Source organism: Heloderma suspectum, chromosome 2 (assembly GCF_057233095.1).
Source record: "Heloderma suspectum isolate Gila_16-S chromosome 2, 16-S_ref, whole genome shotgun sequence".
NCBI classification, from domain to species: Eukaryota; Metazoa; Chordata; class Lepidosauria; order Squamata; family Helodermatidae; genus Heloderma; species Heloderma suspectum.
Window position 1 is genome coordinate 142,452,711 of NC_139459.1, and position 19,501 is coordinate 142,472,211.

Consider the following 19,501-nt stretch of genomic DNA (forward strand, 5'->3'; position numbering starts at 1 on the left):
AGCAGGCTAAACATTTAAAACTAAATGAATTTTCCCCTAGTGTTAAATGGGAATATAGCGCTTTCCTCACAACAAAGCTGTCTCCTGCAAAAAGGTTAATTTCCATCCCCCCACTATTATGTGAGCATGGGTTCTAGTGCTGCTGTTTTATTTATATAGCACCATTAATATGCATGGCAATTTAGAAGGATCACAACACAAGGACATATCTCTGCCCTATGGAACTTACAACCTAAAATTGGACACAGGGAGAAAATAGAAGGTAGAAAGTAGAAGGAAAATGGAGGTGAAGGTAAATAGGGGGGAATATTTGTTAATATACATATTGTGTACATAGTTGTCTTTTTAAACAAACAAACAAACGAAAACCATCCTTCATGTTTATATCTCTTCATTCAGCCCATCAGAGCATTAACAACTGATAACCTGGCAAGACGGTTAACATGCCTCTTTTCCCCCTCTTCCTTCCCATGTGTAGTGGGGTGAGGTGCAGCAGATGATAAACAGCACTCCTGTGTACATGTACCAGGACTGCAGTGTCCTCTCCGAGGGAGATACTGACCACTGGCTCCGCACTAACTGGATATTCCGAGGAGAAGCCTCTTCCCACATCTTTGTGGAGCTGAAATTCACCATTCGAGACTGCAAGAGTTTCAAAGGAGAGGTGGTGAGCTGCAAGGAGACGTTCAACCTCTACTACATGGAGTCAGAGCAAGACGTTGGCATCCAGTTCCGTCGCCCACTTTTCACCAAGGTCAGCAGGGTTTGAGGGCTGGTGTTGTGGAAGAGCTTTTCAAAACTTTATTTATTTATGCATACAACACCCTCCATTTCATAAGCAGGAAAAGAAAGGTCCATGCCCACAAGGAGCATACAATTTAAATGTTAACAATGGGGAAGATTATGGAGGGGAGACAAAGATAGCAAGGGGTGAATGTGGACAAATGCAGTAACATCTGTTTAGACTTGGTGATGGGCATGAGAATGGAAGGGTGAAGCCAAAGAGTTCAGGGAAAAGGTGAGTTTCTAGAGGAAGAAGGAAAGAGGAGGCACCATGTACACATTCATGAAGAGAGGTCCAGGACTAAAGGGCAGTAAGAGAGAGTGAACAGAATCACTTTAGAGAACAGGATATCTTTGGATGGCTGAGGGTGACAGTAGTCAAGTTGCAAGAGTAGAGGTCATGGGTGGGGAAGTAAACACAAAAATAGGGTGAGCAAGCCCATGCAGAGCTTTGAGGGTAAAGAAAAGGAGCCTATCCAGATGAGGAAGGAGATTGCAAACCCTGGCACACTAGATGCCTTTGCACACATTTATGTATAGGGGTATCCAATGAAATCCTACCACGAGTGAATCATAGAGTTGGAAGCGACCTGTCCTTACCAAGATGCTTTCAACAGGGCTTCCTATCTCAGAATCATGGGTCTCCGTGCAGGTATAATCATGGATTTTCCTTTCTGATGGGTCTTTTTCTTTTCTTTTTTAACAAGGTATACCCATCAATTGCTATATTTCAGTCATGAGACTCATCCCACCTAGTCTCAGTGATACCAGTCAGATCATACCATCCTGTGTTAGGACTTCAAGTTCATCCTGTTCGTTTCCCATGTTCTGTGCATTAGTATATAGACATTGGAGACCATGGATGTTGCATCTTCCCAGTTTCCCTGTTGTATTTACCTGCAGAATACTGTGATCCATCTCCACTGTCTTGCCTCCTCCTTTGTTCCTCATGTTTTTGTCCCTCATACTTGGTTCAGTAGTTAACTCTGGGCTTCTTCCTCCCCACCCCAAAGTTAGTTTAAAGCCCTCTTGCGAGACTCTTGCCAAAAACATTTTTCCCAGTCCCCATGAGCTGCACCCCATCAACCCAAGCTCCACCCAAAGTGTTTATTTGCTGCCTCTGTGCTCACTCCCAGGAAACAGATAGCCTTGCAACAGCATTCACCTGCTCTGATCACCCGCAGCGGAGCCCTCTGTGGAGTCCCTGCGGCGTCCCTGTGCCCTAGCAGAAGTGCCCCGTGGTCTTCTGTCACCAGAGGTGTCCCTTTTCATTGCGATGCAAACAGAAGAGCCTAGTGATTGGCACAACTCGAGTTCTTTTCAAACGTTACACAGGGATCGAACTGGGCTTGACACAGAGGCCCTGTTCACACGTAACGGTAAGCTATGGCTTTTTTTGCTAACTGCGACGATGGGAGAAAACTACCTTCCCCATGGTTAGTAAGGCATCCCTGCTAATTACCCCCCTGCAAAAGGGTTAAGGGCCCCCAGGGTGGCTTACCGTGTCATCTGACTGGCTCCCTGGTGGCTTTTATGGGCTTCAGAAGACTTCCAGGCCATGACCATAGAATCTGCCGGCTAAAGTGTCCACCACTGTGGGTGACACTTTAGCCTCCATGGACTTTCTCCATGGTTCTGCAGCCATTTGGGATGCCAGAGAGGCCATTGGGAGCCTGTTTGCACTGCAGAGGATGACTGGATACATTATAAACATACCGGGAAGACAGCAGGTAACTACAGAGGGGAGTGGTTAGCAAAACCAGACAGCACTGTGCGGTTCTGCAATTGTCCGGCAGGCCCACATGTCATGATTTTGCTTCCACCACCCCCATAGTTACCCTAACCACCCGCCCCCAGTGCACATGTGAATAGGCCCAGTGTGTACGCTCAACAACAAGGAGCTTCAGCCAGTCATTCCTTCCTGACAATCTGTTTTGGTACATGTCCTTATTTGTCACATTCACATTTTTAAGTGTATGTTTGAAAGATTTTAGATGCACATCTAAAAATATGTGCCATGTGGTAGCCTTCAGGCAATGTTTTCAGATTGTTTTCACTGTTGAAACCTCTGAATTCCAAGATGGCTTGGAGGAGAGCCAACAACCTTGGAATTTAAGGCACCCAGAAGCACAAATGATCAGAAACTCATAACACCCTGTTTCCAACCAGATGGACAGAGAGCCACCTACACCAATTTATTCTTCAGTCAGAGTAAGAAAAATTGCAGCCGGGACGAAGAGAATTTTCAGGCCCAGAAAAATGTGAAATACATCAAACAGCTGGTTATCACCTTGATTTTGAAGCTGAGATGCTATTCATTTGGCCAATTGCCTGTTATTTTACCACAATCAAAGGTTGCCAGATATTCCATGAAGCAAAGAATGCCTTTTGTAGGATAGCATCATGGGGTACTTCCAAACAAAGCTAACTGTGCACTTGAGGAGTCTAAACATACATAAAACCAGAAGCCAGTCTAGTCTGGAAAGTGCATTCATGATGTTGTTGTCACACATACTGTTATCTCCTGAGAATTGAGTTCAGAGGGAACAAATTATCCCAGTTTGTGCAAAGTGCTGATTGCCTGTGACATCTTGAAAGAATTTTCACAAAAGATGTCCCTCCGTCATGGAACAGTTTTTCAGAGTATAAACACTGAAAATTATTGGAGTTTAAAAAAACAGGAAAAAAACAAACAGGCACTGCATAATTGTACAAATAGCGTTTGTATAGCCCAACAAACAGCTCTTTAACAATGAAACTAAAGGTTCAATACTCCCACCAGGAGTATTGGAAGAAAGGCCAAAATGGGCAAGGAAATTAGTGATCAGTGCTAATGTGTGTCAGGTATGTGATTTGAAGGACAAAGGCAGACGAATGCCAGACTTCCCATGCAGGGACAAAAACCCCATGCCAGCTCCTGTGTTTTTTTCTCTACGCCCATTAAAGAACAGCATTACTACTTAATTACTAAATTATTACAGGGGGTCGAGACAAAGCTTTAAAATTTTTAAAAGTAGTGCTTCTGTTCTTTTTTTCCAACAAACCCCTCCGATGTTGAATTGCACTGGAAAATGTCATTCCCTACTCCCACCCCATCCTCCACAGCTAGTCCTTTTCTTACAGAATCTGTGCCATGTGGTTTGTGGTTGTGATTGTCAAGGACACCGACTGGCTGGTGCTTGGTGTAGGATTTTCCAACACCCTCCATGTCACTAATTACAAGCTACATACCTGTCCCCTGTTCATGCCGTCCCCCTGTTCTTTTTCAGCTGTTCGACATGGCTCCTCTCTTAAGCTATGGTGTGCACATACCTACCTTTCTGAATGAAGAACCTCTTCCCCCACCCCAGCAAATTCTCCCTGCCACCACAAAACCCAAACAAACCAATGGCTGTCTCAGTCCCTCCCTCCTTCCCACCACTTCAGGGTTCTCCCTCCATGGAGCAGCTTCAAGGAGCCCCAGGAACAGTAGGGGATCTAATTACAAGGAGAGAGGAAGGGCCGGTGACGTCTCCCCAGTACAGCTATTCCCCCCTGCAGGAGGTGATCCATTGTGTGGGACCTTGATATTGCATGAGTTCCGATATCGACACTGCGACGCTTGCGCGAGCAGAGTGCTAACAGAAGCCCTGTTCAAACATCGTTTGAATACGTGACAGGGAGAGGGTGGGACTGTGCATGCGCAGCCTCCATGCGTTCACTATAAGGTCTGAGAGAGAGTGCTCTTGTACATACAACTGTATGTGCAGAGGGCTTTCTCCATACAGTTGGGAACACTGCTTTTCTCGGGTTCCCCACCTAGAGAGAGTTCGCCACATGTGTAACTGTGGGGCTCTTTCAAATCTTGAATGTGTGGAGGTCGGGTGTACACCCCTCCCCCCTATTCACATAACATCTTGAAAGGGATTAAAACATTTATTGTTGTCTGGAAGTACTTGTGCTGTCATCTGTTAGCAAAGGTAGGAGAGAAGTCTCTTCGCCCCCTTTTGCCTTATAGGAGTTTTAAACAACACTTGTAAGTCTGTCCCTAGAGTTCCAGGACAAAACCCAAGAATATTGTTCGAGCTCTTGAATATAATTCATGCACAATTATATTTCCATAATATAGTTAGCTGTAAATAATAAGGGCACGATCCAGCTGAAGTTAAACACTGTTACAGGCCTAGTGATTTTACTGGAAGAGATTAAGCCTATGCTGAATTCTCAAATGGAATTCAACAGGGCTTATGAATGTGTGCGTTTAGCAGGACGCTTCCTTGATCAATTAGAGTAGTTCAGAACATAATGTTACGGTTTTAGAATAGTTAACTAAATTAACTTTTCATGTCAATGAAGTTTGTGCAGGAGAACTTAGCAGCACGTCTCCTTTTGCTATAGTTCTAAATTAGTATTTTACATATTTGAGCCTGACTTGGCTCTTTTTGATCAACATTGGGCTGGCCACTTGACCAGCCCTATTTAATCCTAAACATGTTCACTTGGGATCTTCCATTGAGCTCAATGCAAGCTGCTTCCAAGTTAGGTTGCCTCAGTGCTGGAAGCTTCCTACACTCCTGCTTCATGTTTTAGCTCTTCAGGGAGCTGTTCGGGAGCAAACAGGCAGAGGTCTTGGAGTAGCATCACACTTTCCTGTATTTGGGTTGTGACACCTCTGCATACGCCTCAGAGCTGCTATGTGATCCACATGGCCTGTGGGTGTTGGGTGTATTGTCAGTGCACCCAATGCCCTCCCCCAAAACCTGTCAAAACAGCCACAGTGTGTTTAATTTTGCATATTCTTATAGGAGAGGTTGATCAATGGCTATTTGTCATGGTAATTAAATGGAACCTCTATGTTCAGGGCAGTGTACCATGAAATACCATTTGCTGGAGGCCAAACAGCAAGGATGTCCTGCTTGTGGGTTTTCTGGGGGTAACTGGCTAGCCACCGTTGAAAAGAGGACCCTGGACTAGATGGTCTCTGGATTTTAGCCAATAAAACCCAGAGTACAACAAGTATGGACGAGTCACTCATCTGGAATGGTCCTGCTGATGTCTTCCTTCTAAATCTTTCCATTTTGTCAGAAAAGGTACCTGTCAGAACCTGCTGGCCACAGGTCTAACAAGCAATTTCTTTGAAGTTCAGGTGTTATTTTTGATTTCTTAGGATAACATGGATCTGATATCCTATTAGTACTTATCTACATGTTACAAATGTTCTGAACTATTCTCTTTGAAACAGCTTAACCTCTGAAGTACTTTTCAAATCACATTTTCCCTTTGACTTATACTCTGCAATATTTCTTATTCTTATGAAACTTTTTAATATATCCAAACCAGAATGGTGACAGCTGAATGAATTATTCTTTATTCCCAACATTTGATATATAATCTTTTCCTTCCTTTCTTTTTTTTTGTAGGGGGAAAATATTTATTCCTAAGAAATTTTTAAGCATGTTCTCAAATATCCTTCAGCTAACTCCGACTGCTTGAATTGGGTGAAGCATAAAGGGTTTTGAGCACCATGCTTTCTTTCTGTGTTGAATATATGGTTTTGATACAACCTTGTCATGTAATTCTTTAAGGGCACAATCCTATGCATGTTTAGACAGAAAAACAGTTCTACAACTCCCAGCATTCCCCAGCCAGCATGGCTGGCTGGGGAATGGGGACTTTTTTTCTGTCTAGACATGCATAGGATTGCACTTTAATATGCCTTGTCCAGACTTGCCCAACCTGGCACCTTCCAGATGTGTGCAGCTCCCCCCCGCCCTCAGCCAACCCCCACTTATCTAGAGGGTGCAAGGTTGTGGGGAGCGAGGACGACTGCTCTAGCCATTAAGTAAATCATTTAGAATTCTTCCATTAGTCTGAGCCTCATTGTCGATCGCAATACATGATGGGAAACACTTGGTGCAAGGACTGGTGCGAGGACTGAACTTGAACACAGAGTGAAAGGATGGAAATGCTGGTTAAGCCAACTCCCTCATTCCTACAGGGCATATGAGGGCGGGCACAAGTCTGATACAGCAGTCTTTGGAATGCCTATTACAACTTTTATTGCCAGAGATCACTGTGAGAGTTTAAGGGCCAATTTGTATTTGATTTCTGCAGCATGAAGTGGTAAATTTGGGCGATATCCTGGACTGTGGGCTTCTTCACATGGATCTTTTATCCTGCTATTGAGATCGGTTATTCACTGAAGTTTGCGGGTCATTTAGATGATGTCAGCAACTTCCAGGCCGTCTCCTGCACTAAATGACCTTTTTCCCATTTTTTAAAAGATCGGAGATAATGAGCTATCAAATCACCACGCTTGAGTTCCACTTCAATTCCCTTGTGAAAAAGAAAACACTGCAATAAGAGGAGCTAGATCAATGAAACATATGGAAGACTCAGATAGGGGGGGAAAGGAGGGGGGAAAGGGTGGGGAGTGCATGTAAAGGCAGTCTCTCGTGACCCTGCATTTAAAGCAGAAGCAGAAAGCCCTGTTTCAAATGCAGGGTTTTAGGCTGGTGTAGAGATGCTCTGTATCCCTTTAATGCATACTTGAATTATCCCACATGGAAAAAAACACTCCGTGCACCTAGAAAAACTGCATATCAGGGAGAAGGCTAGGTTAAACCCTTCTTCCTGACATGCTAGTTTTCTACACGCAGGAGGTTTTGACTATGAGTGAGCATTCAAACATGCAAAGCTTTACCTGTAACCTGAAGTGGTGCATTCCAGGAAAAGACAGCACTTTATTCTGCTGAATGTTTAAACTGACCTTTATTCTTTCCTCTTCCAGATCAACACCGTGGCAGGTGACCGTAGTTTCACAAACCGGGACATTGAGTTGGGTGCCCTGCAGCTGAACATGGAAGTGTGTCCTATACGGAAGCTGCAGCAACGTGGCTTCTATCTGGCCTTTCAGAACTCGGGGGCTTGTGTGGCACTGGTGTCTGTGAGAGTTTACTACAAGACCTGCTCCAGCACTGTGCATGGACTGGCCCACTTCCCAGAGACACTAGCCAGTTCTGAGGGACTCGCAGAAGTGCCTGGCACCTGTCTAAAGGATGCAATTCAGGAAGTGGGTCTTCCACCCAGGATGCACTGCAGTTCTGATGGGGAGTGGTTGGTACCGGTGGGTCAGTGCATATGCATCCTTGGCTTTGAAGAGGCTGAAGGAAGATGTGTGGGTAAGTACACAATGGGGCAAGCTAGGAGGTGGGCTTTGAGGAGCTCTCAGGATATGAAAACACCAGAGGTTACAGGTGGTTGGTGTGGGAAGTTACTCCTAGCATACACCTGACGGTGGCACATCAAATTACCTGACTTCCACTGATGTGTATGCACAAGGCTCCCTCCACCTTCCTGACTCCCTGGTTGTCTTTCTGTTTCACTCTCTTTCTGGCTGTAAAGTATGCTCATTCAGCGCACTCGTCCTTCTGCTCCTTTTTCGTTTCCTTCAGGGCCTGGAGCCAGGTTCTGGGACTTAGAAAGATGTGACTGATACTGACTCACTCGACAAGGGTCTTCCCAGCTGTTAGAGGCATCTGTGGGGTGCAGGAATTGGGCCAGTGTGGAACCACCATGTAGCCCACCTGCGACACTGAAACCTGAGGCAGAAAATCCAAGTGATATCCTCACATATATATTTGTTTGTTTTAAACATAAGAAAATCGTCAAAAGTAAATACAATTACAACCTGTTAAGCCAACTAATAAAACATCTGATTACCCATTCTATCATAAATCATTTAAAAACACACACACACACACAATAAAACCTACGATAATAGATACAATAAACATGCAATACTACCATACAACTTCCTTGGGCCCCCAGATGCTGTTGGACTACAACTCGTCTCTGACCATTGGCCATGCTAGCTGGAGATGGTGGGAGTTGTAGTCCAGCAACATCTGAGGCCCTGAGGACCATTGCATAGAAAATGTAACTGTCCTTATATCAGTGTGTGACATGTGTGTTAAAATCACACACACACACACACGAACAAGTCTAACAGTACACTGAGAAGTTCTCTTGACGTCTCATTATTATGAACAAGAGGTGCTCGGGAGCACTAACGTAATCTTACGCAGCTCCCACTCATTTCAAGAAGATCTACACAGAAGAATTTCCTGTGAGTAGGGTCAGGTTTGTATTTCAAACTTGGCCATCTTTAATTTTGGCAAATGTCTACCACCTCAGGTGGTATTTCTGACTCAATTGAGGGGCAACAAATGTTGTTTCAAAAGATGCCACCCGTTGGCCTCGAGTAAAAGCTCTGCTTGCAGAAGGTCCAGGTTCACACCCCAGCATCTCCAGGGGGTGTCTCCCTGAGTGATATACTGTGAGCTTGCTGCATTTGGAGGTTGTTCAGGGCACATGACGTTGTGGCCATCTTGCAGCCACCCCGGAGTTTTGCACCGGAAAACTAGTTTTTCTGAGACTACTTTTAGTCTGATTGTTTTCCTTAATTCAGTTTGTCTGCGCTTTTGTTGCAGTGTGCACCAACCCTCCACTTTTACTTTGGCATGATAGCCCTGCCCAGGGGGGTGTCTTTCACCTGGCCATGACCTCACTGACCCCAGTCAAGGGGTGTTTCCCAATGTTTTCCCCACCTGTGTTTCCCTGATGTTTCTGCCATTTCACGTCTGGCCATTCAGGAGCTCTGAGCTACCTCATGGTATTTACTTCACCTCGCCTACCACTAAACTCTGGTGGTCATCCCCGCAAAGTATAGGTGTGCTCTGGACAGCGTCTAACTTTTTTTAAAAAGTAAAGCATAAAAGTGCAACATCAAAATAGCGCATTAGTGCTACATCGTGAACCTGAAGTAAGCGCTCCAGGTTCACTAACCACAGCCACCTGTGGACTGTAAACTGTATCGATCCTGGACATTTAAAGTTGTTACTGCATCAGGGGCTAAGGCTTACACTGCTAATAGCGCCATAAAGTGAGGAACGCATATACGCAACCAGATCGCAGTTCCCAAGGTAGTTACTGGGGAATCCACAATTGCACATGTAAAAGATATCCCTATGACACTATAGTGAAATAGTGCATTTGTGTAATAATGCATATACCCCCTATCGCATTATCACACTATAGCACTGTGGTGAAATAGCGCATTTGTACAGGAGTACCTATACCCGCTAATGCGCTATTGTGGTTTTATTTATTTATTTATTTATTTATTTATTTATTTCATTTCTATACCGCCCAATCGCCGAAGCTCTCTGGGCGGTTCACAAAAATTAAAACCAAACAACACACAATAAAACAATTTAAAATATATAGAACATTAAAACCACAATATAACAATACAACCACAATAAAACCTAGCAGCAGTGCAGGAGTTTAAAATACAAATTTAAAACAGCAAAGATAAAAATTTAGAAAGCTAAAATGCTAAAATGCCTGGGAAAATAAAATACAATGTAGGCCGAAAGGAATACAATGTAGGCGCCAGGCGAACCTCACTAGGGAGCTCATTCCAGAGCCGGGGTGCCACAGCAGAAAAAGCCCTCCTCCTAGTAGCCACCCGCCTCACTTCCTTTGGCAGGGGCTCACGGAGAAGGGCCGCTGATGATGATCTTAAGGTCCGGGCAGGCACATATGGGAGGAGGCGATCCTTCCGGTAACCTGGCCCCAAGCCGTTAAGGGCTTTGAATGTTAACACCAGCACTTTGAATCGGGCCCGGAAATGGACTGGCAGCCAGTGCAGCTGGAAAAGTACTGGCGTAATATGAGCTCGCAGGCCAGTCCCTGTTAACAATCTTGCTGCCCTATTTTGGACCAGCTGAAGTTTCCAGACTGTTTTCAAAGGCAGCCCCACGTATAACACATTGCAGTAATCCAGACGAGAAGTTATCAGAGCATGGATAACTGTAGCTAGGCTATCTCTGTCCAGATAAGGGCGTAGTTGGTATACCAGCCTAAGCTGATAAAAAGTGCTCCGTGCCACTGAGTTCACCTGTGCCTCAAGTGACAGTTCTGGATCCAAGAGCACCCCCAAACTACGAACGTGATCCTTTAGGGGGAGTGCAACCCCCTCCAGAACAGGTTGAATATCACCTAGCTGGGCAGACGAACCACCCACTAACAGTACCTCTGTCTTGTCTGGATTGAGTTTCAGTTTATTAGCCCTCATCCAGTCCATTACCGTGCCCAGGCACTGATTCGGAACAGCCACTGCCTCACCTGGTTTTGATGAGAAAGAGAGGTAGAGCTGGGTGTCATCTGCATATTGATGGCACCTCAGCCCACACCTCTGGATAACCTCCCCCAGCGGTTTCATGTAGATGTTAAACAGCATGGGGATAAAATAGAGCCCTGTGGAACCCCATGGGGGGAGCTGCACTCAGGAGTGGTCTAATTACTGCCTCTTTTAAAGTGGCAGGTACTACTCCCTCTCTCAAGGAGGAATTTATAACCTCCTGGACCCAGCCGGACAACCCCTCCTTGTTTGATTTAATAAGCCATGAAGGGCAAGGGTCAAGCACACAAGTGGTCGATCGGACATGGCCAAGCACCTTGTCCACAACCTCAGGCCTCAGTAACTGAAACTCATCCAATAAAACTGGACCAGACGGTGCTCTGAACACCTCTACCAATGGAACTGCATTAATGGTGATGTCCAATTCATGACGAATCTGAGCGACTTTATCCTCAAAGGGCCGTGCAAACTTGTCACAGCGTGCTACCGAGGGTTCCACCGTCTCTCTCCCTGGCCCAGAATGTAACAGGCCGTGAACCACTTGGAAAAGCTCCGCTGGACGACACTGAGAAGATGCAATGCTGGTGGAAAAGAACTGTCTCTTTGCCACCCTCACCGCCACAGAGTAGGCTCGAGTAGGTTTTAGAGAGGAAGTAATAAAAAAAATTGGGGGAAATTGGACATAAGTTGGAGATGCAGGCACTAACACACTGGCCAGAGACAGCAGAACGGGTGGAACAAGGCAAGAGTGGGAGGGAGGGAACAGGCTATCTTAAGTTATGACGTGGATGAGACTCCACCCGGTAGCCACCCAAAAAATTAGCGGTAAACTGCTGTGTGACCTGTCGAGAGCCTCAGGCTAGCTTTGGGATAATCCAGGCTTTCAAGCTGCATGTGTCCCCAGACGGAGCAGTTTCGACTCCAGTAAAAACCGCAGCAAAGTGCAGAGCGAACTAAACCCATCACCGTGGAGATCTCCCCCAGGCAGGGCTGGGAAAGACTCCTGTCTAAAACCCTGGGGAGCCACTGCCAATTAGTGCAGACAGTACTGAGCTAGACAGACTAAGCCTGACTTTGTGTACGGCTGCTTGTTACGTGGTTCCCAGCCTTCCTGCATTCTTTGTGTCACGTCTAAACAAATGTGTTCTATGTCTTCCACCCCCAGTTTTTCCCCACAGAATTGTCACAAATGGTAGTATCTAACGTTAGTCCTATTTAGAGTAGACCCATTGAAATGAATGGGACTTAAGTTAGTTGTGACTAACTTAAGTCTCATTCATTTCAATGGGTTTAATCTATGTATGTAGGACTAACATCGGATACTGCCCTTGGAAATGGCTGGTTTTTCACTTTTTCACTTTCCCTACTGTACTTTAGGAAATCAGCATCAGTGATATTGACAAAGCTTCCCCGCAACTGTGTGGGTTTCACCAGTGCAGATTTCCATTACTATGCCTCGGTTGCTCTCTGCTGCAAATGACAGGGTAAAATCTCATCAGTTTCACTAGCATCATGTTTTTCCCTGTACCACCTCCTCTGTTCTCCCATTGTAGTGAGGAGTATCGGAAGGATGCCTTTCCAATGACATCCAAATCGAGTTGCAGGGCAGAATGGGCCAGCATCTGGATTGGACAGCTGGGGAAGCACCATCTCCCACAGTAGTTGGAGGGTATATAGTGCCATTTAAAGAAGAAAAAGTATTCTGGATTCATTGTTGGCTGAAGCTGAAAAAGATCCCACATGATAATTAAAGCACTTTATATGTGATTTCAGCATAAAACATTTGTATTAGTAATAAGCCTTTCTCTACATATACCTGAACTTTAGCTACGTTTCCATTCTAAGAGTTCTGTGTAACTCAAAAGCTTTCATACTTCTGCAGCAATACAAGTTGGTGCATCATATTACCTATTTTATATCTCTTCAGAGTTAAGCTGTGGAATTTGTGGAATTACCACAAGATGTAATGATGGCTGCCAACTTGGACAGCTTAAAAGGGGATTAGACAAATTCATGGAGGGTAAGACTATCAGTGCCAATGGTCAGGATGGCTATATATCACCTCCAGTATCAGAGGCAGTATGTCTCTAAATACCAGTTGCTGGGGAACAGAATGCCGCACTAAATAAGCCTTTGATCTGATGCAGCATGACTCTTCTTATGCTCTTATGTTTGTGTTCTTATTCACCGTGAGGTGATGTGTGGATGCTAATATATCATCAGGTTCCTCCAGGATGTTCCTCTTTGGATTTCTCATGGTGCTGCCCTATTCTAGAGAACCATTAGAAACACTTGGAAATTCCTGGGCAATTGGTTCAGGCCTGGTAGTCTGTGCTGTACTCTGCCTTACCTGTCCCTGTGATCAGATGAAGAGCTGAGAAAATGCTCCAGCCTTGGGATCCTTTCCCTCCCTGCTGCTCTGCTTCCACAGCTCAGCCAGTTTTTCCACTTAGCTGCTACTATTACTGCTTTCTCCCCGCCCTCCTGGGTTGTGAACAGTCCCCTGGAATGGGAGAGGGAACACATCCTGCCCAGGCAGGTCCTCACTGCACTCGCCCAGGTAGCAGCTGACATGCTAGCTGCTCCCTTACCCAGTTTAAGCAGAGCCAAAGACAGAGGTGCCTTCAGACAATGAGTTCAAAGGAAAAGTAGCTGCTTCTCAAACTGGTGGGGAGGAAGGACGAGTTGGAAGGCAAAATCAAAATGGAGGCCTTCCTCAAGATAAAAGGCATGTCTGGGATAATAGCAGTTGCCAGCTCAAGACGGATGCAGCATAATCATGAGAATTGCCCATTTTCTTCAAATCCATATGCATAAAAAACATTTCCCAGGGTTTACAATGTAGATGGCTACAACCTGGGATGCACCTGAGAGGCATAAAACCCCAGACCCTGAGGTGAACAATGGCAGGGGACAGATTTAACTGTCACACAATGCACTCTTTTACTTTTCCCCGCAGAGGTGAACGGTTGCCATTCAATCATATCAGAAAGCATAAAGAGTTGCATTCAGGGACACTGTTGCATTGGGTGCCAAATCTGCCTACCACTGGTTTGGCCTCCACCAAAAGGGACTTCATGGTGGGTATAATACATCTCTGTGTATTCTGTGCGTTGCACTCTACCATAGCATCTGTGCAGTGTGCACACGCACACACTGCGTGTCATCATAAGGGTGGATATTTTGCTAGGGCCTTTAAAAGATGGTTTCCCTGCACGCGTGTGCCCACATGCACATACATAGTTTTTATGTTTGAGCTCTCATGACACTGTCCATGTTCACATTTTCAAAGCATTCACCACACCATGATGGTGAATGCTTCTCTTTTGTTGAGAAAGAACTCTTGCCTTTCTGGATACTTTGAAGCTTCTCAGTTCCCAAGGACTCGCAATAAAAGCCATGCAAATTTGGCAGCTCTCCTGGTATATCTCTGTCCCCGGTATCCTTGGCTGGCAACAGACCTCAGTATGCTTTCAAGATCAGGGCTTGATTCAAACATTTTACTGGACCCACCCAATGTTGGGAGAGTGCCAGAGATACGCCTTTTGGCCTTTGTTCCAGAATCAAGGTGGGGACACTTCCAGACGGGATCAAGAAAAGGGCTAAAGGGGGAGAGTGGTGCAGCTCTGATCTTTGTTTTATCTTGGGATGGACAGACAAGATGGAAATGTGGAGGAAAGTCATCATCTTGGACTTTAATGTGGGTAGCCAGGGAGGGAGGGAGGGAGGGAGGGCCACCTAGTCATGGGAGAGGCAGGCACTGAGCTATGCAAAACACCATGATGCCCCTGTCATCTGATGCCTGGAAAATTGATTGAGCCTGGCTGTAGCCATGGGCTTGACCGACAAGAATGTCCCTGGCCCTCTCAAGAATATCCTGGGCCTCTTCTCTGCCAGGGATGCTGTCGGTGCAAGATTCCTGAACTGAGCAGGGGGTTGGATTAGATTACCTCCAAGGTCCCTTCCAGCTCTAGAATCCTATGAATTTTCAGCTGTGGTTTTTTTTAAAGTCACTATCCCTTTTACTTTCAGAGGTATAAGGAAAAAAGCATAAGCATTATTTCTCTGAAGTAAATCTGCTCCGAGCTTCTGGCACTGGGATAACTGACAAACACATGGCCAAATTTTTGTCGGTCTTTAAAAAATGTATCTTATGCATACTCAAATTTAGGATTTATTGCTGTTTCATTTTGACATACGTTACCCTCCTCCTGCCCCTGCATTGCACCCTTTGGGCTGTCTCACTGCCACAGGTATAGGTACAGGCTTGCTAGTGCTCCTGACACCTCCTCTGGCTTCGTAGGTTTCATGTCACCAGACATCGCCCACACGCTTCCAAGTTTATCTTTGTAAGCATAAAGGCTAGAAACTTGTCCTTGTCCATATAAATGGAGGCTGGGTTTCTCAGAGTTCTGAATTCAGTGTCTACTGGTAGGGATGGATAGATCAGTCCATGTCAGTTTTCTGGGTGTTCGCTCATATGTCTCTTCTGTCCTGTTTCCACAACAATCTGTGATATTTTTGTAAAAGAATAAGAAAAAATCACAGTACTTTTAACCTTTATTTCATGAAATATACATTTTTGTATTAATTGTACCCTAAAATGCATATGTTGCATGCACTTCAATCTAAAATATACGTTTTAGTAGATTTTTTGAGCCAAGAACTGTATCACAAAATTCGGAGAAGTGTGAAAATGGAAGGATAATGGCATTCTGATTTGCATATTAGTCTGGGAAGTGTAAATCAAGTTGGTTTGCTGAAAAATGTGGACCAGATGAAATCCTCAAGCATCACTACCCACTACCACATTCTGTGGCCTTATTGTACTTAGTACAGAATATACATAGCTGTGACCTTTACTGTGGGTTCAGAAAAGAACAGGGAAAGAAAGCAAGAGATTGAGTCACTGCCACTGTGGGATTGTAGTTCAAAAAGTAATGTTGGCTCCAGATTTGATCCTTCCCCAGCACAGTGGTAGGTGAATGAATGCCTTGGGGTCCAGAGTTCTGGAACTTCCAGTTTTTTAGAGGTGGCAGGTTGCATGCTGACTCCTGAAGGAGCATCTAGGACAAACTTTTGACTGTGGGTGTGAATTTATGTATTTATTACGTTTCCATTTTGACTTTCAGTTGTGAAGCACAGAGCAGCTTGCAGTTAGAAGTCTTCCATTCAGGGCATAGACCAAGCTGAGACCCGCTTAGTTTTAATAACATAGCATTTAATAACCACCTTCACCCTTATCCACTTGTCCGCACTTTAAGATCAGCAATAGAGGCCTTTCTCACTTGCCCACCTTTGAGGGCAGTTAGGTAGGCAAGTAGATGAGAGAGGGCCTTTTCCACAGTGGCCCCACACCTCTGGAATGTGTTGCAATCAGGGGCCTGCTAGGCCCCGTCATTGCAGGCTTTTAGGAAGGCCCTGAAGACCTCCTTGTTTATTCTGGCCTTCCCCTAATTATGTTTCACTGGACTGTTCTGGGCTGTAACAGCAACTGTACTGTAGACTTTTGGTATTGTCAAGGCCAGATGTTTTATGCTGGTGTTTGTTGTTTTTATGTTTGTTGCTTTTGTGAGTGTTGGCTGTTTTATTACTGTATCAGGGTGTTGTTGTTTTTAATTATAATGAATTCCATGGTTGTAAGCTGCCTTGGGAGGACTCCTGCCCTGACAGGTGGCCTAGAAATATTTTAAATAAATAAATGAAAATAAATAACAGCATCAGGTACCATCAGACTTACTGCATAGGGAAGGGACCAAACATCCTGCATATGTTTCCTCTTTCTCTCAAGCATGGCTGATTGGAGGTGGGACCAGTCTGCTGTGAGAGGACAGAGAGCGCATGGGAGGAGGGCGGGGGGGGAGATCCCGCGGAGGGGGGGGAGTTCCCGCTGGCTTGCCTTCCCTAACGGGAGCGTTCTGCTGCTCTGGGTGAGTTTGGGTGGAAGCTCCCTTCTCTTCCTTGTATTTAATGAGTCCATACAGGCCTCGTTAAAGATAATTGCTGGGTGGCAGTGGTTGAGCTGGTGCCACTGTCTGCCTCCCCCACACCGGGGAGGGGTGTCTCTCTGCCTGCTATTTTCCCTCTCCAAATTGGATCCAGTTTCCCATCTGTCTGTCTGTCTGTCGTCTCAGGGCTGAAGAATGTCTGCAGCTCACAGGATAGGGCCTCATTGCCCAACTCTCATTCATGCAAAAGAAGAAGAAACTGTGACTCTCGTTGTATAGTATTGAGATACTTCTTACTGGAACATGTGGAGAACTATGGGAGGTAGAGGTTCACTGATCCACTTCAGCCCTAAGAAGGGTCTGTCGGTGCGCCTCTTCCTGTGTTCAGATTTGGGTTTTATATGTCATACTCCTAAACATGTAAACTGTGAATGTGGCAAATACATGTTTGTAAATATGTGTATTAGGCAGGTACACTCACCAGGGTTCTACTACTGGCTGTGGCTTGCTGTCAAGTGTACACTCTGTGGGAAACCCAAGTCGGCTACTGCATCATGTATGAATTAGACCTTAGAAGCTTATTTGTAAGAGACATTACTCACCTCAGGGCAAACTGGCTAAGTATAGACATAACACCCAGCAATTTATGCCTTCCTACAAGGAAATCAGCCTGGCTGCTCTGAATTAATCCATCCCTGTTTAATAAGAAGTAATTATTCCCTGTTTCCAAGGCAGACTAATCCCAGTAACATGGGGGGCCATTGGAGGAGGAACTGGCCTACAGGTGACCCCTGGCTTATTTCACCTAATATGTCTACACTTTATCTGTATCCATTGCATTTTCGAAATGAATCCTTCAGGCCTAATTCTCATGGAGGTGATAAACCTCACTTCAGGCAGCAGGTGAAGGCTCACATGGTTGAATGCTTGTCAGTCTGGAAAAATAAATAAATAAATCTCTGCATAGAAATCTAACATGTGGGGATGAAGGCTAGGCTAGAAAAGACTTCCTGACATGACTTTTTATGTGTAGGAACCTTTCTTTCTTTGTGCATTCAGCTCCAAGAGACCTCACCTGCATTCTGAAGTGGTATCGTCCACACACACGTTCACCACCTCAGTGAGCACACTTGGCCAAAGACGATCCAGTTTCAGTTGGATGCCATCATATGGTGAAACGGAATGTCATTCAGTGTAATGAGGAGGATTAGTTTTACTCCAATCTACCCAAACATTTGGGCAAATTTGGGAGTTTAGCTTGAAAAAATATGGGTGTATTTGTGTCAATCTCAATATATGAACGAGTTAAAAAGGAAGTACCTGCCTTCATACAGTGGGTGCTGCCACCTGCCGTCCCTTGTTTTGTTTGTAGGATTATTGTTTTTATGCCTCGTTTCCACTCCCTCCCTGTGGTGACATAATCCAGTCAGCGCCTGTTGCCCATGTTCGTGGTTCACCTTTGTCTCCTTCCCCAGGTGTCCCGCACTCCCTTTGTGCCACCCAGGCAACAGTTTTCCACTGTGCTTTTCTGCCTGCAGAAGTAAGAACCAGTTCTGTCCATCATGGTGGTGGTTCTTGACTAACATGTGAGCAAACGTATCAGGCCATTTAGGGGAGGCTGAGAAGACAAATTTCCCAGAAAAAGAAGCCATGGAGAGGAGCCCTTCTGATATGGGTGGGTCTGGGGAAAACACTGGGAAACAACTGGCAATGTCTTTGGGTTTTGTGCTAATTTTAATTGCTATGTTGGGAACCTGATTGCTGTGTTGGGAACCTGATTTTTCCCCAATGGCAGTAGATGCTTTTCCACGAACTAAGGTGGGACTTGGATATATCAAAGCCAGTTCTGAATGTTCTGTGACACCCTCACAGAGGGTGAGGTGACACCCTCACCCTCAGCCTCAGGTGGCCAACAGCCAAGATCCAGGATGGGACTACGCAGATGCAGGGGTGGGACAGGAGCAGGCTGGAGTCTCAGGGGTTGGAGTCACCAGGGGAAGGAAGAGCAGGCATCCCCAAGTGCAGCTCTTTCTCCCTATAGGTGAATAGTTGCTTTTCACTTTGTCATGGTGTGGGCAAAAGTTGCCCTCCTCACTGACACTGAGTGACCCAGCTCTAATTGGGAGGGATCCCACAGCGTCTCTATAACCCGCAGGGATCCTCACAATATACAAGCCCTCTATCACTACCCTCCTTAACGACAAGCCCTCTGTAACTACCTGGCATATCATTATTGTTGTATTTATTTATTACATTTCTATCCCATGTCTGTCCAAGAAGGTCTCAAGGTGGGTATCAAATGTCTTAGTCCTGATACCAATCACCTCCTTCCCCTACAGCTGTTGTTGCTCAAAGAGAGGAGGAGAGAGGAGAGAATCCTAAGCATGGGATTCAGAGATGACGTTAATGTCACATCTAAGTCCATCTCCTTATGAGAGGTGTCGGTGCCACTCCTGATTTCCTCCATGTTTGTTTAAAACTGAATTTTCCCCAAACCACTAGGAATCTTATTCAGCCAGACTTGTGGCTGCTAAGGCTTCAAGCATGTCTTCATAGCCATAAGGACTAGAAACTCACTCTAGGG

General features: G+C 45.3%; 1 protein-coding gene across 1 annotated transcript in view; it reads left to right on the forward strand.

The window, feature by feature from the left end:
- Positions 1 to 19,501, forward strand: part of EPHA1 (EPH receptor A1) — an 86,467-nt gene that overhangs the window by 46,194 nt on the left and 20,772 nt on the right. The window contains exons 3-4 of the mRNA XM_084835108.1: positions 479 to 754; positions 7,553 to 7,943. Of these exons, the coding sequence (XP_084691234.1) occupies positions 479 to 754; positions 7,553 to 7,943 (667 nt within the window). The remainder of the gene's footprint in view (positions 1 to 478; positions 755 to 7,552; positions 7,944 to 19,501) is intronic.